The sequence below is a fragment of the Stegostoma tigrinum genome, chromosome 15 (assembly GCF_030684315.1).
Source record: "Stegostoma tigrinum isolate sSteTig4 chromosome 15, sSteTig4.hap1, whole genome shotgun sequence".
Taxonomy (NCBI): domain Eukaryota; kingdom Metazoa; phylum Chordata; class Chondrichthyes; order Orectolobiformes; family Stegostomatidae; genus Stegostoma; species Stegostoma tigrinum.
In genome coordinates, this window is record NC_081368.1 from 70,295,335 (window position 1) to 70,320,194 (window position 24,860).

General features: G+C 41.5%; 1 protein-coding gene across 5 annotated transcripts in view; it reads right to left on the bottom strand.

The window, feature by feature from the left end:
- dock11 (dedicator of cytokinesis 11) overlaps positions 1-24,860 on the bottom strand; it is a 272,082-nt gene that overhangs the window by 168,689 nt on the left and 78,533 nt on the right. For 4 of the 5 annotated variants that reach the window (XM_048544150.2, XM_048544152.2, XM_048544155.2 and 1 more), the window contains 7 exons: positions 20,363-20,497; positions 17,393-17,576; positions 15,846-15,925; positions 14,825-14,908; positions 13,313-13,453; positions 2,733-2,954; positions 1,506-1,628 (listed from right to left, as the gene is read on the bottom strand). In XM_048544150.2, coding sequence (XP_048400107.2) covers positions 1,506-1,628; positions 2,733-2,954; positions 13,313-13,453; positions 14,825-14,908; positions 15,846-15,925; positions 17,393-17,576; positions 20,363-20,497 — 969 coding nt within the window. The remainder of the gene's footprint in view (positions 1-1,505; positions 1,629-2,732; positions 2,955-13,312; positions 13,454-14,824; positions 14,909-15,845; positions 15,926-17,392; positions 17,577-20,362; positions 20,498-24,860) is intronic. The other variant, XM_048544154.2, reaches the window with a different exon arrangement.

Genomic DNA, 24,860 nt, shown 5'->3' on the forward strand with positions numbered 1-24,860 from the left:
AAGATCCCTATGTTCATACCATCTGAAGACCAAAGCAAACTAAAAAAGGAACAGGAGGAGGCCATTCATTCCCTCAAGCCTGCTCTGACTTTTATTCCAATCATAGCTGATATATATCACAACTCAATACCTCTCTGTACCCTCATCCAACAACTATTGACCAAACTCAGTCTCGAAAGCCGATTGCACATGGCAGCCTTCGGGGGAGAGAACTGCAGATTTGTGCTCCCTGTTCTGTGAAACTCTGCTTCATGATTTCACTCTGAAAAGCGTATGAATTATGGCGAGTGGTCATTGTTACAGACTGGAGGTCAAACCCCTCTGATAATTAAAACCAAAACACTCAGAGAAGCTTGCCTCACCTTGTTACCTGCTGAAGGAAATGGGGAAAATGATGCAACCTGCCTTTCACCTCCCAATCTGTTACAAAGAAGATGTTAAAAATGAAAAAGAATCCCTGATGCTCACTTTATAAGCAGCAAGTAACAATTTCTTCATCTAACTCTGACAGTAAACAAATTCACAGACCTGCTAATAAACTGAACATTTCCCACTTAACAACCAACTATTCCCAAACAGAACAAAGTCCTAATGGCATGCTATTCCAACAAATATAAGTTCCACCTATATAATCCAAAGTAATTAGAAAGATAAATTTAAAACTTAGACTCTCAAAACTACAGTCAGAATGCATCTTTAGGAATGTTCTATGCCTTTTCCACTATTCTTCAATCAGGAATTATTTCTTTGTCAATTCTTTGTGTCAGGAGTATTGGCTAAGAGTACCATGGTACTGCTAGATGGTGCTCAACTGGAGAGCTTAAAGATTTCTGTGAGAGCCAGAGTTTTACTCTTCAAATGGCAGTTCACTCTCGCAGAGCTCTCACTCGTCTTATATACCCTTGATGACTTGTCAATTTTCTGAAAATAGGATTCGTCCTGGGTTGTTAACACCATCAGATTTAAATTTGATTGGGTTTTGGTATCCCAGGTCTGGTTTAAATTAATTAGCTGATATTCAAGCTGGTTGCCTTGACATCATAACAAGCCTAGGTTGCCAACTACAAAGCCAATTTATACATTTGTTACAATTTCAGAACTGTCTGTGTATCCACAGCTGCTTGCAGACATTTCTTTCTTCTCTTCAAGCCTTTAAAAGTACAGTACCTCTTAAAGGGATCACACACTCTTTCCCCTATCATTTTTATTAACAAATTCTAACATCCTGCCTTCTAATTCACAAGTAATCTACCCTGCTTCGCAACAGTTATAGGATACAAAATGTTAATTCTGCTTTCTCTCCACAGGCGCTGCCAGACATGAATTTCTCCAGCAATTCCTGTTTGTGTTTCCCTCATTCTTCTCAATGTCTCCCCACCCAGAACAGTTTCTAGTTCAATGGATTATCAATTCCTTTTTGCTTCTAAAAGGTCAATTGTTTAAAAATGAAACATTAAATAGAAGTTTCCCCTCTTGGGGGTTTAGGGAGGTGCCTTCACAAGTACCTTGTTTGCATCTGAACTTTTGATATATGGTTCAGCACACTGGGCAATCCCTCCTTGTAGCACTTTCTCCACTCGTGCGACTAGAAAGATATCCGGATGAGGGGCAGTCACTGAAAAGATCCCCTGCAAAGAAAGTCACAAACACACAAAACATTAGAAACAAAGTGATGAGTGAAATGGGAGCAGACCACTTTCTTTTTCAAGAAGAGACTTCTTTCACAGCACCACACCTCGCAGTGCAAAGGGAGGCCACTTGGCCCATCATGACTCCTATAAATCCCTTTCTGCACAGTCTTACAAAGCTCTCTCTGTTAAACTAAAGGCTAACACGATCAAAGATGAAGAGTACCATCAATTGCGGGAGGTTGGTCCATTTTCTGCTAGCATTCCCACAGCAATACCTCAGCGAAACAACAGTCTGCTTGTCTGGTTTGAAATTCAATAAAAGCTTGGCATTTAACTATTCCATACTGCATTCTCATTGTTGATGTTTCAATCAGAGTCAACTTCCCAACCAATCAGCAACCACTTCTCATTCAGGAATAAAACAATTGCTTCTTTTGTGATTTTGTAGTCTTCAAATTCTGTCCTGATAGGAGCAACAGCTTCCAGAGAAAGCTCTGTAATATCAAGTGATGACCATTTTGGATAAATAATACAAAATGTTGACAAAACTGTCAATGACCAATGGTGCTTCAAGGTTCTTTACCAGCATTATCATTACTCACTTCTATAAATTCCAGGGAGCTATTAAGTTCTCTTCGCCATAATCCACACTTCACATATTGTTGAAATTGACTTAGGGACTATAATGATGCAATTCCTCTTACCGAGGTTATCATTCACTTTCACATGGTGCAACATTAAAATGTCAGGGAAGGCGCGTCTTCATGCCCAAAATGCCCACTCAATTTTCTTGTTTGGGACTTCTTCCATTAACAATTACCACAACTAAAAATGATTGTCAATTGCTATCGATATCAAAAAAGATACCCCGTCAACTTGCACAGAGCTTTTCCAATTATACAGGAAATGAAGAGGACCTGGCTCAGTGTGCATTCCCAATGTAACTTCATCAAGCACAATTGAGTACAGCTCTACCTTTATGGGATCTGTACTCTCATAAGAACAGTGACAAATGGCTTCAGTAGTAAATGAAGCCAATATGTTGATGGACTGAGAAACAGTGCTTCGGATACAAACTCACCATTGTCTCAGGAATTCTACCTGTTTTGGGTAGCGAAGAAGCCTCTCAGCCACTCCTTTAACACGATCGTCATTACCCGTTGGAGAATTTGGAGCAGTAGCCCCATTTTCAGGTCCACCCTCGACACTTCCCAGGAACATCTGCCGAACTGCAGGGGGGTTCAAGTCCACGTGGAAATCTTCAGAGATCTTGCAATTATTCTTTGCATCAAACAGTGCGAGGGTCACAAAGAAAGGTTCAACCTGGTATTCGAATACAAGGCCATGGTGAAGTCAGGGATGCGGCCTGCGAGCTGTGTCAATTTGCATGCATTCTTCCAACAGCATCATGAGACAAACAGTGTAACATTAAAAACTATTCAATTGGGACAGGACTTTGATCGTTCTCCACTACGGCACATGGGGTTAATTGTTCTCCAGCATCAAAGAGACAGACAGGATTATAGCTATTGTATCTGCAGTGCTTTCAGGGTACTACACATATCTGCCACATAACTGTTCCTGTTCAAATTATATGGGCATAGACATTTATGTACTTTTCACACTTTTCATAATCTTAGGATGCCCTAATAGTGGCTCAATAGTGAAGTACTCTTGAACAGCAGCCACAGTTATAGTGTGAGAAATATTTGCTTGCTAGTACAGAACTTAAACCTTGCCAAAGAGAGACATGAAGCAAAGCTTTTCATTCTGAACTCATCAGGACTAATACACATGAAAACAAGGCCCAGAAAAGTAACAACAATTTAAGATGGTTGCCAACCAACTATAATCCAACTAATCGGCACTCTCTTCCCATGCTGTATCAATTTTTCCTTCCTTTCTAAAGGTAATTTTCTTGTTTTTCAGACCTGATTAATGCAAAATAGGAACCACAACTTCATGACCCCTTTTAGCAAGGTTAAATGTAGTAAATTGAGAGCCAATTTGTGCACAAATGTGATGTAGACTGGATAATCTTTCTGATGATGTTGAAGGTTAAATGTTGGTTCAGGATACTAGGGAGAACTTCACTGCTCAGGGAACGTGAACATAGTGGCTTATACAAAATATGGCACATTTTGGACAATGCAGTACTCCCTCTTTGTTACACTGGAGTGACAGTTGAGATTTTGAGCTTAAGACTCTGCAGTGCTGGCATAAATCCTCAACCTTCTGACACAGCTGAAAGATGGGTATGCAAACAGTATGACGGAGATATTAAACAACACTTTGTGTTGACCTTCCATGAAACACCAAAGATTACAAAAAAGCAGGGAACAAAGGGCCAAGAATGGGCGACAGTGTAAGCAAAGAAATGCACTGAAGAAATTAACAGAACTAAAAGTGGACAAATCCTGATGGCCTGCACTTTTGGATTTTCAAACAGGAAAGTACAAAGTTAGTGGACACATTTCAAATAAAATTCTGGAATTCCCTGCAAGTTGGAACAATATCCATGCATTGGAAGACAACAATCATCAGCCTGGTGTATGAGAAAGGAGTCAAAAAGACAATAGTGAAGCTAATCAATCATCTGGGTCCAGGAAAGTACCAGACTTTAGAATGGAACAAGATGCTTAGAAATTGATAATCTGGTGAGGCAGAGTTGAAAAAGTCCTTTATTTTTGTGTTTTTATTTTAAATCATGAAATGAGAAAGAAATGCTTTAAAATGAGGGATTTGTAAAGATTGCATCATGCTTTGATTAAAAGAAATGAATCTGACTCTCATTGCAAGTATTGTTTAGACAGCAGCTCAGTCAAGCAATGACTGAAGTCTTGTTGCAGAGAAACTGGAGCTGAGGGGTTGTCTACAGATGGAGCTTTTGTTTTGATTAATTCATGGGATGGGAGCATCATTGGCTGGCTGGCCAGCCTTGTTTGCCTGTTTCTAGTTTCCCTCAAGGAGGTGGTAAGCTGAGTTTGTGAACCACTGCAGTCCACCTGCTGTGGGTTGACAAGCAACATCATTAGGGAGGGAATTTCAGGACTTTGACCCAGCGATGTTGAAGAAATGAAAATACATTTCCAGGTCAGGATGGTGAGTGACCTGAGTGGGGGAATTGCAGGTGTTGGTGTTCTCACGTATCTGCTTCCTTCGTCCTTCTACATGGAAGTGGTCATGGGATTGTAAGGTGCTATCTAAGGATCTCTGGTGAATTTCTGCAGTGCATCTTGTAGATAGTACACACTGCTGCTTCTGAGCGTTGATGGAGGAGGGAGTGGATGCTTGTGAATGATGGTATCAAGCTTCTCGAGTGTTGTTGGAGCTGTACACATCCAGGCAAGTGGGGAGAATTCCATCATATTCCTGACCTGGGTGACAACAAGAAACCAATTGCTTTTGTGAATGAGAGGCCAGTTATCAATGGCAAACCTCTATTGCCTGCCAACAACTGTGTGATTAATTGCAGGGTATCTGAATAGCTTTGGGATTGTGAACAAGATACAGAGGAGCTATTCAGACCAAGAGCAACCCTGTAGTTCTCTTCTAGTTCTTTGCAATGAAGGCTACCTCAAGCCTGAAGGAACCAGTTTATCTCACCTTCATCGATTGCTACAAGCTGTGGCTTTTAATTGAGAAGTCAGAGTGAACCAGCCATCCTGTGGCTCTTGTAAACCAGTGGAAGCATTCGGTGTATGGAGACAGAGAAGCAGCCTTCCCTTAACCAAAATCACAATGACTACTCATGATTAATCTGAGCCTTTCCAAGTAATAGAGTATCAACAGGACAAATAGACTCTTCTGTACTGTAACAATTCTTTGCTTCTGGTTCTGTCACTGCCAAAGGGAGATAATAAGATTTTTGTTTGCCAGAAGTGATCATTGCCTGGCACTCAAGTGTTATGATTTCTGCTTATAACTGGATGATGTCCAGATCTTGTTGCATTTCCACATGGACTCCTTCAGCATCTGGCCAGTCGTGAATGGGGCTGAACACCGTGCAATCATCAGCAAACATCCACAATTCTGACCTCATGATTAAGGGGAGGTCACTGATAAGACAGCTGAAGATGGTTGGGACTAGGACACTACTCTGAGGAACTCCTGAAGAGATGCCCTGAAGGTGAGATGACTGACCTCCAAAAACCACAACCATCTTCCTCTGTGCTAAGTAGGGTTGCAACTAGCAGAGAGTTTGCCCCTGATACCTATTGATTCCAGTTTTGCTCAGGCTTCATGATGCCACCTATCATCAAATCTATCTTTGATTTGAACATCAGTCACTCTCACGTTGCCTCAGGAATTCAGGTCTTTTGTCCATGTATAAACCAAAGCTGCAATGATGTTAGGAGCTAAGTGAACCTGGCAGACAAAAACCAAGCATCATCATTGAGGAAATGTTGCTTGATAGCACAACTGATAAATAAGAGTAGAATGATGAGGCAGTAATTGGATTTGTCCTGCTTTTTATGTACAGGACATTCCTGAGTATGTTTCCACATCCTCAGGTAGATGCCAGTATTGTAACTGTGCTCAAAGAGCTTGGCTAAGACAGTGGCCAGTTCTGGATGTCTATTGTCTGAATGTTGTCAGGGTCCATAGCCTTTGCAGTATCCAGTGTCTCCGCATGTTTCTTGAGATTACATGGAGTGAACAGAATTGGTTGAAGACTGGTATCTGTGACATTGAGGAACTCAAGAGGAGACCAAGATGGATCAGCAATTTGGCACTATTGCTTACACATGCTTGCAATATTTCAGCCTTATCTTTTGCACGCAAGTGCTAGGATCTTCCATAATTGAGGATGAGGATATTTGTAGACCCTCTTCCTCCAATGAGTTGTTTAATTGTCCACCATCACTTATGACTTGATGTGCCAGGACTGTAGAGCTTAGATCTGATCTGTTGACTGTAGGATCACTTAGCTCTATCACTTGCTGCTAATGCGTTTTCCAAGTAAGTAGTTCTGTGTTGTAGTTTTACTGGTTATAATGGCATAGTATGGAATATATGGGGGCCAGGAATTTGCAAATTGTGGTTGAATACAATTCTGTTATGGCTAACAGTACCTCATGGATATTCAGATCTGAATTGCTAAATCTGTTTGAGCTCTACCTCATTTAGCACAAGTACTATGTAACATGCCATAGGGTGTTCTCAATGTGAAGACAGGGCTATGAATCCAGGGGGATAGCGCAGTGATCATTCCTACCAACAGAGTCTGCAGCAGGGAGATTGCTGATCATAGAGTCATACAGCCCAGAAACAGACCCTTCAGTCCAACCTCTCCACGTTGACCCGAAATCCCCATCTGACCTAGTCTCATTTGCCAGCATTTGGACTCATATCCCTCTGAGCCCTTCTGTTCACATACATATCCAGGAGCTTTTTAAATATTGTAACTGTACTTGCCTCTACCACTTCCCCTGGCAGCTCATTCCATACACACAGCACCCCCTGCGTGAAAAAGTTCCTCAGGTCCTTCCTAAACTCTTTCCCTTCTCACCTTAAACCTATGGCGGCACGGTGGCTCAGTGGTTAGCACTGCAGCCTCACAGTGCCAGGGACCCGGGTTCAATTCCAGCCTCGGGTGACCATGTGGAGTTTGCACATTCTCCCCATGTCTGTGTGGGTTTCCTCCGGGTGCTCCGGTTTCCTCCCACAGTCCAAAGATGTGCAGGCAAGGTGGATCAGCCATGGTAAATTGCCCGTAGTGTTCAGGGATATGTGGGTTATAGGGGATGGGTCTGGGTGGTATGTTTCAAGGGGCGGTGTGGACTTGTTGGGCCGAAGGACCTGTTTCCACACTGTTGGGAATCTAATCTATGGCCTCTCGTTTTGGACTCCCCTACCTATCCTGGGAAAAGGACTTTGGCTATTCACTCTATCTATATCCCTCGTGAATTCAGAAACATCTATAAAGGTCATCCCTCAGCTTTCAAAGCTCCAGGGAAAATGTACTCCAGCCTATCCAGCTTCTTCCTATAGCTCAAACACTTCAGTCCCAGCAATATCTTTATAAATCTTTTCTGAAATCTCTCAGGTTTAACAACATCCTTTCTGTAGAAGGGCAACCAGAATTGTATGCAATACTCCAAAAGTAACCTCACCAACGTCCTTTACACCCAAAATATCCCAACCCCTATATTCAATGCACTAATCAATAAAGGCAAGCATACCCCAAACACCTTCTTCACCACCCTATCTACCTGCAACTCCACTTTGAAGGGACTACTATGTACCTGCAACCCGAGGTCATTTTGTTTGGTGACACTCTCCAGGGCCTTGGCATAAAGGGTATAAGTCTCGCCCTGATTTGCCTTACCAAACTACAACACCTCACATTTATCTAAATTAAATGGCATCTGCCACTCCTCAGCCATTGACTCATCTTATCAAGATCTCGTTGTACTGTTAGATCACCTTCTTCAGTATACCACCAATTTGTCCAGAACTTGTTAGAGGCCTCACCATGTTCTGCATCTCAGTAGTGTCCTTTAAGATTAGTCCAGCCTGGTCAGCAGCAGTGCAAACCCACTGCACTTGGTGATGGACACTGATCACACAGAGTACAATCTGTGGGCACACCACCCTCAGTAGCCCCTCTAAATGGTGTTAAACATGAAGGAATGCTGATCCATCAGCTGAGGGGGAATGGTAGGTGGTAATCAGCAGGAGCTTGCCGTTTGACCTTATGTGATGAGACTTCATGACATTCAGAGTCAACACTGAGGCCTCCCAGTGTAACTAAGCCACCATCTCTGCTGGCTTTCTCTTGGAATGTAGGATTGCCCAAAGTGCTTCATAGTCATAAAAATGTGTTGGAAGTGGAGATACTGTATTAATTCAGTAAACAGGGATAGGCAATTTGCACACTGCAAGATTTAAGAAAGAATGGTCAGTTAATGACCAATCAATATGCTTATTGATGAGGAATACAAGTTGGTAAGTTGTGGAAGCTCCTTTTTGAAAGAGCGCCATAGAATCTTTTGTATCTGCCTGGAGGACAGATAAGAAAATGGTCGAACCTTTCAGTGAAACAATCAGCTCCTCAAGTCTGTCTACAATTCAATTAGATCACAGCTGACATTTTCCCCCTCCAAAACCCATTTGGAAATGGGTTCTTGAACTCACTTCCAAAGCTGTCTGGGTACAGGGGATCCAGATTTGTGAAATGTTTCTCAAGATACCTCTGAAATGTCCTAGCTCCTTGTTTTTTTAGTATTTGGCCAGAGGAGAAAGGGTATTTAGAGACAACCTATCAAATGCTTTAACCATCTCGATTACCTTATACATATCATTCCTTCATCTTCAGCACTGGAGGGAAAACAAGTCTTGGCTCCAGAACTTCTCATAAAACAGACAGAATTTCCTTTACTGTTTTAACTTCCATCAGTCTCAATCAGTCAGAAAATAATTGAAAACAATTACAATTTAATCTCTCTACCATCAGCCATTTGTAGCTCTCCATGTTACCGCAAGATAATCTGGTGCCTTGAATAGTAACTAAGAGTGAAGAATGACTAAACTAAAACTGACAGTCTGCAAACTGTAAATGATTGAAGGGTGAACAGGGAATGAAGGAGACTGCTTGGTTTTTTAGTATTCTAACTTTCTCATGTTGACACAGTCATTCTTTAAATTCTTGAATGATTGCCACTAGTAGGAAGCACTGATTCTACTTGCGCTCAATTGTAACTGTCTTGGTGTTATTTTTCAACCAATGGTGTAAGACATAAAAGCTCCATGTGCAAAGACTGAGAATGGGCCAAATTTTCCAGACCCAGGATTGACAGTGACCTGATGTATAGTCTAGGATACATCCTGACGCATTAACTACTGTGGTAATTCCCCATGACGTCTAAACTACAGATGGGCAATTCTCTTGCTCACCACAACATTGCGAGATGGAGACTTGGGGCAGTTCTGACAACTTAGCTAAATTGTTATTGAAGAAATGTTAAGACTGATTAAAATCTAGCCAGACTTCTGAGTGACTCCACAGTTGAATTTCTAACCACATGTTGAGGACCCAATATTCTAACCTCAACACCGCCACCATGACCCACTACCCACCACAACAAACACACCTTTGTGCCCTCAACCACATCCCTCACAACACCCTATACAATCTGCCTACCCCTCCCAATATGCCATCTACACAACCAGACCTGGAGAAGCACCCCCAACTTGAATATCTCCCTATGAGTAGACCCGAGCAGCTACCAACTCAACTATCCACCTCACCCACTCTACCAGTCACCTTAATCAGCTACCTATTCACTCATTCATTTACTCGCCCATTAACAATCATTCACAGTGGACATTTAAATTCGAAAGATTAATGGGATGCTCTCCTTTATTACAAGAGGAACTACACTTAATAAAAGAATATTGCAATACAATATACAAGGCTTCATTGATTTTATATCTTAAAAACTGTGCATTAGTTTTGGTCTTCACATTTAAGGAAGGTCTTCATATTTAAATGAGTTGGAGGTGATTCGTCCAGAGGAGGTTTGCTGAATTGATACCAGAAATGAGTGAGCTGACTTATGAGGAAAGGCTGGACCAACAAGGCTTGTTTCTACTGGAACTTAGAAGAGTGAGATGAAGTGTTTTGGCAGTCCCTGCATTGTAAGCAAAGCTCTGTTATAGTGTCATACAGCATAGAAATAGACCCTCTGGTTTAACCGTCCATGCCGACCTTGTTCCCAAACTAGTCCCACCTGCCTGCACTTGGCCCATATCCCTCTAAACCTTTCCTATTCATATACTTATCCAAATGTCTTTCAAATGTTGTAACTGTACCTGCATCCACCACTTCCTCTGGAAGTTCATTCCACAGACAAACCACTCTCTGTATAAAAAAGCTGCTTGTTATGTCCTTTATAAATTTTTCTCCTCGCACCAAAAAAAAAGCCCCCTAGTTTTGAACTCCTCCACCCTAGGGAAAAGACCCTGGTTATTCACCTTAGCTATGCCCCTGATCTTACGAATCTCAATAAGGTCATCCCTCAGCCTCCTATGCTCCAGTGTAAAAAGTCTTACCAGTCCATTTGCAAATTGATTTGTGTGTAAGTTGGAACACAATACAGGACAATGTAAAATAGTTCTTCATAAATACAGGAAATGTTTGTATGTCAGAACTTTAAAATTAATATTAATACAGGATTGCATTTTTAAAGAACAAACATTCATAAGTCAGACGTTTAGTAATTGGGGACCCTCCATGTAAGATTCTGAATAATCCTCGCAAGCTGGATGTGACATTTCCACTAATGGGTGAGTCCAAAACTATGGGCACAGTTTCAAAATCAGGGTTTTTTTAAGGACAGAGATGAGGAGCATATTTTTCTTTCTGAGGGTTGTGTGCTTTTGGAACTCAGCCTCAGGAGGTGGGGTGATATACTTTTAAGATGCAAATGGTTAGATTTATGTTAGGCAGGAAATCAAGGATTATAGGAAGTTGACAGGAATGTGGAATTTGAAATGCATTAGGATCAGCCATGATCTAATTGAATGGTCTAGTAGACTCAAAGGGCTGAATGGCCTACTCCTGCTCCTATTTCTTAAGTTCGTATTTCATGCTGTAAAGAGGTGTGATGTCTGATTATCCCTCAATTTTGAGCAGCTGCAACAGAGTTCTCTGAAGAAGTCAGCACTCCAGGGTCCTGGAAGTGACAGGCTTGGAAAGTCACGTTTATTAATGCAGAGCAGCATGGTGTCAGGGGAACGTTCAGGTGGATTGAAAATCAGACCTCAAAATTCCTGGGCTGATCATTCAGAGCTCATCCAGCCAACTACTGTAGAGCATTGATAAAACAGTGATCAGAATGGCTGTATTTCTTTTGTAAAATCAAAGGAACATGAAGTCAACAAGGTCTCTAACACAAGTTAACTCTAACAAGAATGCAAGAACCAGGGGAGGGACATTGAGCCCCGCCAGCCTGTTCTATCACTATATTAGATTATGATTTGATTCCTCATGGTGAAGACAATCATTTGGAGCTCCAGTGTGAGAGAAAGGGACAGCTGAGACAGATCCCTACAAAGATAGTTCTGCAAATAGGCCAGGGTAGCATAGGCAGTTTAGTTTTGAATGAGTTACTGGCTCAGGATTTCCTCTCCTAATGGTTTCTTCCTGCCACTGATACACAATTGCTTTTACAGGAACCAACTCAAAACTAATTTGAGTTGGTTTGCAACAGATCCAGTGATCCTGATGGAGCTTCTCCCAAGGCTCACAGTCAACCTCAAACCCAGCAGAGTCATGCCTTTAGAATCTCCTGGTATAGCTTCCTTTGAATGCCATGAGAGTGCACTTTTGACTCAAGCGCTCCAGAGGGGATTCAGTGAGTGAGTGTTAGGCGTTGTGGCTCCTGACCAGTCCAGCTCAGTGGTGATTGCCTCAGTATGATACAGATATTTAGCACGCAAACTCAGGTTAGCACCCAGTAACTTTCCTCCTCAGACCTACTGAGCAATTAATTACATCAGGGCATCAACTTTGACTCTGTTGGGAGCATTTGTAAGTGAGTTTGAAAAGTTGGGGAAGCAAATGCTTGAGTCTATGATCTATGAGGGTACACAAGTGCAGCTATGATAAAGTACCAAATTATTTAGCGGGGTCGCCCCTTTGATCATTACAATAATCAGAGTTCCTGCTTAGTGTCCTGATGAGCAGTCACCCCTAAACCATCACCATCACTGATGGTTACAGACTGCTGTGACAAGCTGATATGAGATAGTTTGCTCAGTGAAAGAGGCAGAGTACAAAAGCATTAGGCTGAAGTTTTATAACTTGCAGGTTAGGTCACTGCAGCACTACTGTCTCCAACTCTAGAAATAGTAGGAAGGAACGCAAGGTCTTTGTGGGAATGCAGATCATATGTACTCAAATCATTTCAGGGAGAATGAACTCAGAGACCAGGACAGCGGGGACAGGGATTTTGTCAACAAGGAAGTGAAAGGGGAGATTAAATACAACTTTGCAAAGTCAGAAGGAGCTTTGATTATAATGAAATAAAAAGAAACTGGTAAGAAGGTCAGGAGCCAGAGAACACATATTCTAGAACCAGAGGGAAGATAAGAAAATCTTTGTTTAAAACCAGTGAGTTGTGATAGGCAATGCACTGCCCAAAAGGTGATGGTAGCAAATTCAGTAATTTAAGATTTGAAAAGGCATCATATATACATAGGAAAACAAATTGTTTTGTAGGCTTTTGGGAAAGAGCACGCTAAGTGAGGTTAATTGAGCCATTCAATCAATCAAAACTGGTGGACTGAATGGCCTCCTTGTGCACCACAAGACTGTGAACCAAAAAACAATTTAAGACCGGTATAAATGTTTGTGGGATCATGCTGTACAAACAGATTTGCCTTTTACTGCTGTACAAGAAAGATAGCTGCTCAAAAGTAATTCACTGGTTAGAAGGCATTTTGTCACGGGATAATTAGCTCTGATTCAAAAGAAAGGTTTCTTGTCACTTTATGCCAATTATTTGAACTCCAGCAACTTTTAATCATCACAAGCGCACACCATTCTTTCAACTGTACTGCACAGTATGTAAACAGAAGTTTGATATTTCTTGCAGAGGGTTCCATGTCAAACTGCACATTGATGACAGAAACAGATCTGTCCAAACATGATAAATGCTTTCAATGCAACTCACGTTTGTTGGCATGCCATTTGCCTGCTCATTCACACAGCCTTGAAGAGCAAAAGTCAAGTCGTGGCACTTTACCATAAAGCGCTTGCCAAACTTCTCCTCAAAGGGCCTCACGTCTGGCTCAATTCCTGAAAAATCCAGCTTCTTAAAAAAATAAGGTAGCAGTCAGCAGCTGAGACAATCGTCAAGTCTACACAATTTATTTGGTTTTAATTTACTTTTCACAATTCTTTACTTTAGGGCTTGTCTTGTCAGTGCCCTTCCTACACCTCCGTTAAGATGGATGTGGGATGTGGTGAACAGACATCGTTTTGATCTTTGCTTTTCCTTGTTTGGACAGTAAGGCCTCTTGTTATCATGACTACATCAACTGACAAGTTAACCAGTCAAAGTTGTTCCCACATTTTCACTGCCCAGCTATAACCGACTAAAGAGCTCTGTAAAAGAGGAAAAGTGGGGGCCGTTTCAAGCTGTACAATCACACCTGTAGGTGTGAAAAATACTCATTAAGTGATACATATCTCAAGCATCTCCAGTCCCTCCTCGAGACATAAACACTCGGTCTTAATTTAATGGTTAATTTGGGGTCATCATGGACCCCACACGTTCTTGCTTTAACAATTTTAAAAAAGGGGATTATGAGTACTTCCCAACAGTTATCAAATTCCTACAGTGCAGTAGCTGTTAAAATTATACTCTCAAATTCTGACTGATCAAAGGATTTCTGATTTTCTCATTAAAGATTTTGCACATGAATAATCAATTTTATGCTTTTCAGAGTTCATCAATTACCATTTGGTCCTAAACTGGAAGATGGCATATGGGACGAATGAAGGAGAATGGAAGGTATTCAAAAATAGGTAGGTTGAATAAACTCAATTTATAAAAGGGAACTTTCTTGATGATCTAACTGTATGTACAATGTTAAAATATATCTTACAAATCACATTTAATAAGTGTAACTAATTGTGTTGCAGTTCATAATTCCCAAACACTTCCGCATACTCATGTTTTGTTATAAATACAGAAAGCAAATCTATTCAGATTTGAATCTGCTAACATTTTGTTTGTAAAACTGCACTGCGAATATATATTGTGAGCAGCAAGCAATCAAGATGCATATCAAGAAAGAGCATTTGCCGAAGGTAGAATTTCAGCAGACTTTCTATTTTCCTTGCATATTATAGGCAAAACAGATCAGAGTCCCTGTCAAGCAACGTTAGTGAGTTTCTTGGTCTCGGGCAACTAATTTGATCTGATCTTGCACACTAAAGAGGTACATGAAATGATTAAGTCATCATTTCTTTCTCCCCTAGGGATGTTTAAATGGTGTAAGGTCCAAAAACAAATGCTAGAGAATTCTTTATCATAATTATCAAACCATCCCTAATTAACACTGAGATAAACATTGTATTCGTTAAGCCCAAGCAAAACAACAGAACATGTAGTTTGGTTCAGCAAATTGAAACCCTAGATTTTACAAAGCATTAGTAATCTATAATTCATCAGTTCTACCTGTGCTTCTAGATCCATCACGAACAGTTTACACCGGCCTTCATTCCTGTTGACCTTGTTAAGGTAATCGGATTCTCGGGCATACTAGAAACATACAACATGTAACACCATTTACCTCATTTCAACATCAGAGTCTAGAGTCAGCACTGGGAATAGTCAGTAATTCCTTACTGAGAGTAAGTTGAGATAAGAAGAAATTTATAAGTAGAACCATCACGATGTTCACAACTGGAGTGAACAGTTCTGGTCCTTTTATTTCCAGAATGATATACTGGTGTTGGAGGCAGATGCATAAGATTGATCCCTGGTATGGAGAGATTGCTTTTTGAGGAGAGGTTGAGTTAGTAGGGTTTGTACTTACAGGAAAAATGATTGGAGACCTTCTTGGAACACATAAGGGGCTTAAAAGGGTAGATGTGGAGAGGTTGTTGCCCTGTTTGTGCATGAGTATAAGACGAAAGGCATCATCTCAGGATAAGAGGTCACACATTTAAGACAGATCTGCAGTTGTCTTTTTCTCTTATGGGGCAGTCAATTACCAAAGAAAGCTATAAAGACTGCGACATTAAGTTTATCCAAGGCTGAGGTAGACTGATTTTAATCAGGAAGGGAATCAAGGGTTATGGGGTAAGATGGGAAAATAGAGGGTTGAGGGTTAACAGATCAATAGAGCAGACTCAAGAGGCTGAAAGCCCTACTTCTGCTCCTAGGTCTTATGGTCTTCTGGATTTTGAACCGCCTTCAATTTGACCAACATCAGTCAAAAAATCTCACTTTGAACAATACACACTTAATGAATTTTAACGTGTTCTGAGGAAAGGTTGCCAGACCCGAAATGTTAACTCTGTTTTCTCCCCCATAGATGCTGCCAGACCTGCTAAGCTTTTCCTGCAACTTTGTTTTTGTTCCTGATTTACAGCATCTCCAGTTCTTTTGGCTTTAAATAAATTTTTAACTCCACTGAGACACCTCACTACACCTTCTCCTGTCTTAGGAAAAAGTTAATTCAAATTCAAAATACCTTCATCAACTCGGGATGCATACTTTTCTCTAAACTTTCCATCATGCTTTCAGACTTCCCATGGCCAAAGGACTCCTCGTCTGGAAATCAAACACACATTTTCAGAAGAATCACATTCCAGCAAACTGCAGAATTAAGGATGAACAGGCTAACTATTTGCATCATACCCAGGCTTCAGGACGGCCCAGAGAATGTGACAGCCCTCAAAAGGCAGGGACAATGAGGTAAATGGATGTACATGGCAAGATTTCACAAACAATCAAGGGTGCAAGACAACAAATTTTGTTTTGGGAATTCTGGTCAAGGATTTATGGAATTGGATACCAAGGTCTGCTTTCTTGTCTACATTTTTCAAAGTTGGACCTTTCACATTTTTTTATACTTAATCCTCTCAATTGCATTTTTGTACAGCTCTCTATGTGAAACTCCATCGGTCATGCTCCATATGAACAAGGTGTTTGAGTCAGCTTTGCACCATTTAATAAGACTGTGGCTGAATCTACTGCAACTCCAAGTCCACATCATCTTCTCCCTCTGATAACCTTTTGTCCCATAACTTACCTCCAATCTGACAGTACTCTGCGATAAAAATAATTCAAAGGCTCTGCTTCCACTGCCTTTTCAGGAAGAGAATTCCAAAAAACTCATTACATATCTTGAGATTTTAACAAAGGACAAATTTCAAAGAAAACAGGCACAGGATGAAAAAGCAACAAATGTCGTCTCTGGAAGAAGCAGTGGTTTGGACGGAGACATCCAGTCTACAAGACTGTCAGAGAAGTCACTTGGCCCAGTTTATATGCCGAATAAGGTTATGCCATTTTGAACCCAGTCAGAGGGGAAACAGGAGTGGCTCTCTCTCATTTTACTCTGACTCTGTCTCTCTCTCTCTCCCCCACCCCCAATCCGTCTTCATGACTCCTGTCGACAATGTGCGAGACCTGAAAGTCCACTGGAATCACCTTTCTCACATGGAGGGTTTTTGAAGAGGACTTTGGAATCTATCTTACTTCCTCCAGCAGAGGGAATTCTGCTAGCTACAACTATTCCACAGGACAGCTCATTGCCAATGGCTCGTGTGCAGAATAACTTTGGATAAAAAATACCAGTTGGGACCGTCCATGATGTGACTATTTCTCCTGAATTTAAATGTCACTCATTCAAAGTATTTTAAGAAAAAAACTGTCGTTTTTCATTTTTCTTTGGTTTCTCCCTTTGTTAAGGAGGGTAGCTCCATACATATGCATACTCCAAACTGTTTGTCAATGATCATTTCATCTTTCTTTGCGAAAGTTTTATTTGTCATAAGCTTTGCTGACTAAGGAAACCTTGCTAACTTGCTCTCACTGTTGAGCCTGATACAGTCCGACACCTACATAACTGTCCAATATCATCATCCTGGTTAAATTAAAGCTTTATAGAAACTAACGAAGGATTAGGACTAGGGCCGGAATTGCGTCATCCCTCTAACATTGATCAAAGCAGCTCTTTCGCAGGCTTGCTTGTTCACTCAGGTTCATTGACTAAATACTTTAAGGTTTAATTACCTAGTCCTGTCTCAGAGGGTTCACCATTCCGTCTCTCGGACAACACGCTGTCAACATTACTCTGAATGATCTTTCGCAGGGTTGTTATCCATTCTTCCATCTCCTGCTCACTCTCAGCCGCTAGGTGACAGCTACATTTCTCCTGCATTCGGAGTTCAAAGCCATAGCGGCGCATCTTTGAACACTGGAAAAAGAAACACCAGGTGTTCAGATGATCTATTGCCCCAACAGGTTCTGTTACAGATATTTTTAAGAAATACCAAGCAGTAACAGGGTTGGAACAGCTTGTAGTGAGATTAATAACAGCCTTAGACCAAGCTTCATTTAATTCCCCAAGTATTCCCATGCTTGTGATATAGACCCTTCCCATCAAAGAATTGCTGCATTGACTCTGTGTCCAATATATTGCCTGTTCAAAGAAACCTGTTCATGAAACAACATATTGTAGCTGTCTACTGTCTTCACCAGCTTCAAAATCTCTCCTCCCCAACCTGACCATCTTCCAATGCACCTATCGACTTCACACTTCCCACTAACCAACCACTATAACTTATACCAGCACAACTTATCTCCATCTCATCTGCCCTACTCCCAGCCCCACCCCCACCCCCATCCCCCTATTTTATTTCTGGGCCCCCCTCCCCAATTCCAGCCCTGACAAAGGGTTTCAGTTCGAAACATTGACTTTCCTGCTCCTCGGACGCTATCTGACTTGCTGTGCTTTTCCAGCTTCACATTTATTAACTCTACCTTTCAGCATCTGCAGTCCTCACTGTTTCTATATTGTAGCCTTTGTTTGGGTAGGGACAATGTGATCAGCACAGAGGTGTTTCAGTTAACTAAGCATTTTATTTGCAAGGGAATTTTTTTTAAAAGGAGTGGTCAATTTTTCAAACAGAGAAATTATTTTTAATGAATGCAAAACCTTGATTTGACCATGTGTAGAGTACCACGCACAATCATGGCCCCCATATTACAAACAGGACAGATCAACACTGGGGGGTTTCAGAAGAGATTTCCAAGGATGAACCGAGAATGGAGAAACATTCTAATCAGGGTGACTCTTTTGTCTTGGAAAACCAAGAAGTGGTCTGCTAGGTTTTTAATATGAAGCATGTATTTGATAGCATAAATACTAAAATGATATTTCAACTAAGAGAAGTCCAAAAGCAGGGGCCATCAATATAAGACAGTCACTAATCAATCTGATTGGGAAATGAGGAGTAACCTCTTTGGGCAGGGGAATAAAATTGAGTGAGAATGGAGAACTTGCTACCAAACCAGAATGGTTGAGGTGAATATTAAAGATGTCTTTAAGGTGAAACTAGGTAAGTGCTGAAGGAGAAAGGATTATAGGGACATGTTGAAGACTGACGTGAAGATGAGTGGAGACCTGCATTTAGCAGGATGTAGATGAGTTGTGTTGAACTGCCTGTTTTCAGTGTTGTGAATTTTGAGACATTCTACCTAAGACGCAGCAGCTCCCAAATTGCTCCAGGTTTCATTTCAGGGATCATTTCCATTTCCTGCATAGAAATAAATTATTATTTTGCTGATGGAAAACGGTTTGGAAAGTTTCATACCCTCCCTGTGACCAACAATTTCTTTTAGTTTTCCAACTAACTTGTTAGCATGTTCTAAGGTTTTTTTCTTTTTAAGTTCATTTGTGTGGGATGTGGTCGTCGCTGGCTGGCCAACATTTATTGCCATCCCATGTTGCCCTTGAGAAGGTGGTTTGAGCTGCCCTCTTGAACCGCTGCAGTCCACCTGCTGTAGGTTGACCAAATGCCATTAGGGAGAGAACTCCAGGATTTTGATCCAGTGACAGGGTGGAAAGGAGATATATTTCCAAGTCAGGATGGTGAGTGACTCGAAGGGGGTAAACTTGCAGGTGCTAGTGTTCTCATGTATTTGCTGCTCTTGTCCTTCTAGATGGAAGTGGTCATGCGTTTGGAAGGGATTGTCTGAGGATCTTTGGTGAATTTTTGCATGCATCTTGAAGATAGCACACAAGGCTTCTAATGAACGTCGTTGGTGGAGGGAATGGATGCTTGTGGATATTGTGCTATTTAAGCAGCTGCTTTGACTTGGATGGTGTAAAGCTTCATAAGTGTTTTGCAGTTGTACCCACCAGGCAAGTGAGGAGTATTTCATCACACTCCTGGCTTATGCCTTGTCGACGGTGGACAGGCTTTGGGGAGTCAGGAAGTGAGTTATTCGCTGCAGTATTCCTAGGCTCTGACCTGTTCTTGTTGTCACTGTGTTTATGTGGTGAGTCAGTTGGGTCTCTGATCAATGATAACCCCTAGAATGTTAATTGTGGGGGATTCAGTGACGGTCACATCACTGGATGCCAAGGGGCAGATTGTCTCTTATTGGTGATGGTCATTGCCTGGCAGTTGCATGGTGCAGAAGTTACTTGCCACTTGTCAGGCTGTAGCACTGCATTCAGTTCCCAGTACTGCATCTGAGGTGGTGTTTATATCAACCTCGAATAGGGATACGAGACAGATTCACCAGAATGGTAACTGGGATTTGGAAGTTCATCTGTAGGTATAATTTGCATAAATATAGCTTGTACTCCCTTGAGATTAGAAGATTAGTGTGTGACCTTTACTAAGGGATTTACAGGGATTGTTATGCAATAACATAAATGGATTCCCTCTGGTGGGCAAATCATCAGGGGCTGCAATCCCTTTTAAATCAGATGTAACTATTGAATATAATGATGTAATTGCAATATTAATCTCCAAGATCCTAGTTCTGAATCATGACAACAGAACATAGCAAAGGGAAATCTAAGTGTCACACATTCTTGCTGTCTGGGCACTTAAACCATGAGACGATGGAGGTGGATAAAGGTTTTCAGTGATTTAATTCTGAGCCACTGTAGGTGAGGACCCGGAGTGGTTTCATTTTCCTACGTTACATAGATTCAGAAACTAACCAGCACACTTATGTGCATTGTACCTGCACAACATCGATGCAAGAGTCCAAAAATATGGATCCTTTGGACTCCTTACAGACCTTCTCGTCTTTACAAAAATAGAGAATGTATGAGCCATCTGAAAGTTGAGTCAGGTAACAGAATCGCCTCTTGAACACCTGGAAAAGGAAACATTAGTTGAATGTCGAATTCAACATACACACTTCTACTGCTCTCAATAACTCATGCAGACAAATTTGATAGGCTCTCTGAATAAAACGCCCGGGTTGTATCAACTGAAACTCTGTGTTACAGTCTGGCTCAGCACAACCCCTGCCAGAGACTCCAGATCCCAGGTTAGAGATCATCATGATTGAGGTACAATAGTTACAGCTAAACTGATGGAAAATATTAAGAAGCATGGGTCTATATCCTTGCATTTTGTAGCCCTCTAATCTAATCCTCTGGGTCGAAAAAAAGACTGACTCAGTGCATGTCACTCTTTGATGGCATCACGCACATGCTGTCTGGTTGTGAGTTATCAAATATTTAAATCAAAGTTGAATGTTTGTTCAATCAGTAGGTCAGTCAACTTCCTGTCCTCCTCCTCCCTACTCCCTCTGTCAGATTCTAACACCAATATCACAGATAAGATTTACAAACTGAGTTCCCCAGACTCCGCAGGAGACTGGAATTCAAGACGGGAGTCTAGAACTACTTGTTGAATTTCCTGTTTATCTTTCTTTTACATTTGGTGATTTACCAATACTTTATTTCATTGTAAGCAACTTGGGGAAAAAATATCCTCTGGGATGACATCACCATATCGGTCAGCTAGAGGGCATTGTTCTTCCTGGGCACAGGTCAGAGGTAGATCTCTCAAAGCTGCATTCAACATTTTAGATAGAGCAGCCGAATAGGGCAGACTCTTTTCTGAGGAAGGGTCACCGGACCCAAAACGTTAACTCTGTTTTCTTTTCACAGATGCTGCCAGGCCTGCTGAGCTTTTCCAGCAACTTTGTTTTTGTTCTTTTCCAGAGAACTGGTATGGACATGATAGATCAAAAGGCCTTCTTCTGTTCTCCAAAGACTCTGCAATCCATAGGTTCATGAGCAACAAGTTCAAATTTCATTCACAGCAGCCCAGATAAAACTGGCCAAGAAAGAACATACATTCATGTGCCCAAATAGTACTTTCCTTGGTTAAGATATAGTAGCAAAGCAATTATCTGACTGCACTGGTAATGTAGCTAAATCAGCAAGGAAAAAAAGTCCAGGAGTAGTGGAAGTGACCAGGAAATTGTTGAATTTTCATTAAAAGACTGATGTATTAATGACCTTTATAGAAGGAAAACTGTAATTATCATGTTTATTCAGTCTGTCTTATCTGTCTCTCCTGTCCCACATTCATCTGGGAGATATTCACTTCTCCTTGTAAAATAAATGGTGATTTTGCCAGCATTGAACAATCTCAAACATAGATAGCAGGAACATCAGTGAGAATGCTCTGAAAAATGTGCATGGAATGTTTAAAAAAAACAACCAAGGGAACAGATCATGAATTTAATCTTTTAGCTTCAGAGCTAACATCCTCTCTGCAGTTCACTAGTATCATTTACCAGCCTCACTTAGAACTACAGCACATACATACCTGTGTATGCACACAGAGTGTGTGTCTGTGTCCCTCTCTTTGCACATGTCTACACTGTTGTGTCTGCGTGCGAGCGTGCGTGTGTGTGCGCGTGTGTTTCTGACTATGTGTGCCCGTCCCTCTCTGTGGGTGTGCACATCTTTTGCCAGTAGCAGCTCTGTCCCTTTTCACTGTTGTATATTTTCTACATCGCACAGCAATGAAGAGTTGTCACTAGATTCTAAACATGAAGCAGTTTAATTCACAAGAGTTTCAAATGTATCTGGAGCTACAAGTTATCCGCATTCATGCTTACCACAGCTCAGCTTCTGTAGTGTGTATATTTAGTGTGTTTTGTATCCATACCCAGCAGGAAGTAATCAAGGACCATGACTGTAGGTCAATAACCAGAATCAATGGGGGAGCAATAATTAATTGCTGTTCTGCATTGCTGATTGCTAGCTCCCTCGCTTCATGATCCTTTCTCATAGGCTGCATCTTCAGTTATTCATCCTAACTCTCTGCTTCCCTTTATCCCCACCCGAGCTGTTGCTGACCATTCTTTTTAATTTTAAATAAGTGCCCCAGAAATCAAAGTTGCTGCTGTTGCAGCCACTTGGTGGCATAGTGGTTAGCTCTACTGCCTCACAGCACCAGGGGCCCAGGTTTGATTCCAGCTTTCGGTGACTGCATTCATGGTGTTTGCACGTTTTCCCTGTGTCTGCATGGGCTTCCTCTGGGTGCTTCGGTTTCCTCCCACAGTCACAAAGATGTGCAGGTTAGGTGGATTAGCCGTGCTAAACTGCTCATTGGGTCTGGAGATGTGGTATGGGGGAAGTGTGTCTGGGTGGGATACTCTTCGGAGGGTTGGTGTGACACCGATGGGCCAAATAGCCTGCTTGCACTCAGTGGACATTCTATGATTTTCCAATTTTAATCAAATACAAATCCGACCCTTTTCTGCCACTGACTCAATTAATCAGCGATGTTAAGACCCATGACAGGCTGTGAGCGAGTATGCTGAAAACACTGAGTTTTGTGAAAGGGCAGGGAAGAGTGTTAAGTTTAAGGGGTTAATCTTTAGGAAAATCTGAGACTGCTTGCCAAGCAATTTGGCATTTTGCTTAAAGTCACTTCCTTTCGGGGGAGATAGGAGTCAGACTGGTGAGAGAGCACTGCTTTGAGCTACGTGGCTGAGTTTGGAATGAGTGCTGCATTGGCATTACGGTAAAGTCCTGAGCTGATCAATTGTTGAGGAGTTGCAGCCAGAGACTCTAGTAAACTTGAAAATTTAAACTTCTAAACTGGAACAGGGGAACAAAGAATTTGTGGACACTGGAGAGAAATAACTTGTCAGTATGGACAAAAAAACCTGCTTTCTACTAGTCTACAGTTCAGAATTTTTCTTGTATAAGCAATTTTTCTACTTAAATTAAATTACTCTTAACCAAAATATAAATGAAGTTATGGCAAGAGAGCTCAGTCCTGTGTGTAGCACAGCCTGAAGTGATGAAGGAAGTTTTTGCAGTCTGGACGACCACATCTGCAGAAGTGCCACTGGTTTAATCAGCTCGAGCAACAGGTTTTGGAATTTCAACATCACTGGTGGTAAAGCAGTGGGTTACGAGGCTCAGAGTTATGTAAACAGCAAGTTTTTAAGCTGTGGCCACCCCACAGGAAGTACAGTCGGAGAGGGTACTGGGGAATGACCACGAGTAAGAGGGTAGCAAGCAAGATGGTAGTGATGAATGCCTCAGAATGCAACTCACTTGAGAAGAGCTTTTGTGTATTAGAAAACAGTGAGAAAGAGAGTTCCTCTGGGAAAGAGGGACCTCGAGAGTGTTATTATTTGAAGGTTAACATCAGGGTCCCTGCAATCTTCTCGCACAGCGGCCAGGGATACATCTCATCAGTGCCTGAAGACTTAGCCAATTATAAATCAGCTTAAACCACTGATACCCCTCTCCCTCTCGAATGTAACTGGTTCGAGTATATCACTGATATACAAATCCCTACATTGTAATCTCATTAATGTCTTCCCCTCCTCGCACAGTTTGCCACTTTGGTCTCAAATGGGCCCTGCTCTTTCCCAGGCTATCCTTTTCTTCCTAATATACTTATAAAATGCCATTAGATTTTCCTATATTTTATATTGCCACTGTTTCTTCGTGTCCCCTTTTCATTTTCCTACTTTTTTGTAAACCTAGAAGTGTACAAAATGAGCAGGATTGGATGACTGAACAGTGGCAAGTGGAATTTAAACCTGAAAGTTGTGAGATGTTGCATACTGGGGGGACAAAAGGAGGCACACGATGAATGGTAGGACCGTGGGAATGATTATCAAATGTGTGCATGTCCGAAGATACTTGAAGGCAATAGGACAGGTTGAAGAGTTGGTTAAAAAGCCATATGAAACACTTACCTTTATTAATTGAGACAGATTACAAAAGCACAGAGGCTATGAAGGAGCTGTATATAACATTAGTTAGGCCAAAGCTGGAGTATTGTGTGCACTTCTGGACACCACACTATAAGAAGGGTGTGATGGCACTATAGGGGGGTGCAGGAGAGATGCACAAAATGTTGCCTGGGCTGAAATGATTTTCAGTGATGAAGTGAGGCGGGCTAGCCAGCGGTCATTTTCCTGACAGCAGTAGGGAGGCGGTTGGTTCTGATTGAGGTCTTCAAAATTATGAGGGGTGTAGATAAGATAGATGGTAGAAACTTTTCCCCTTCGGTGGAGGGATCAATATCTAGGGACTACAGATTTAATACAAGGAGGCAGCATTTTAAGGAAGAGCCTTTACACCCAGAGGGTGTTGGGAACCTGGAACTCACCCACCTGTAAGGGTGGGGAGGCAGAAACCATTGAGATATTTAAGATCCATTTAGATGAACGTTTAAAATGCCAC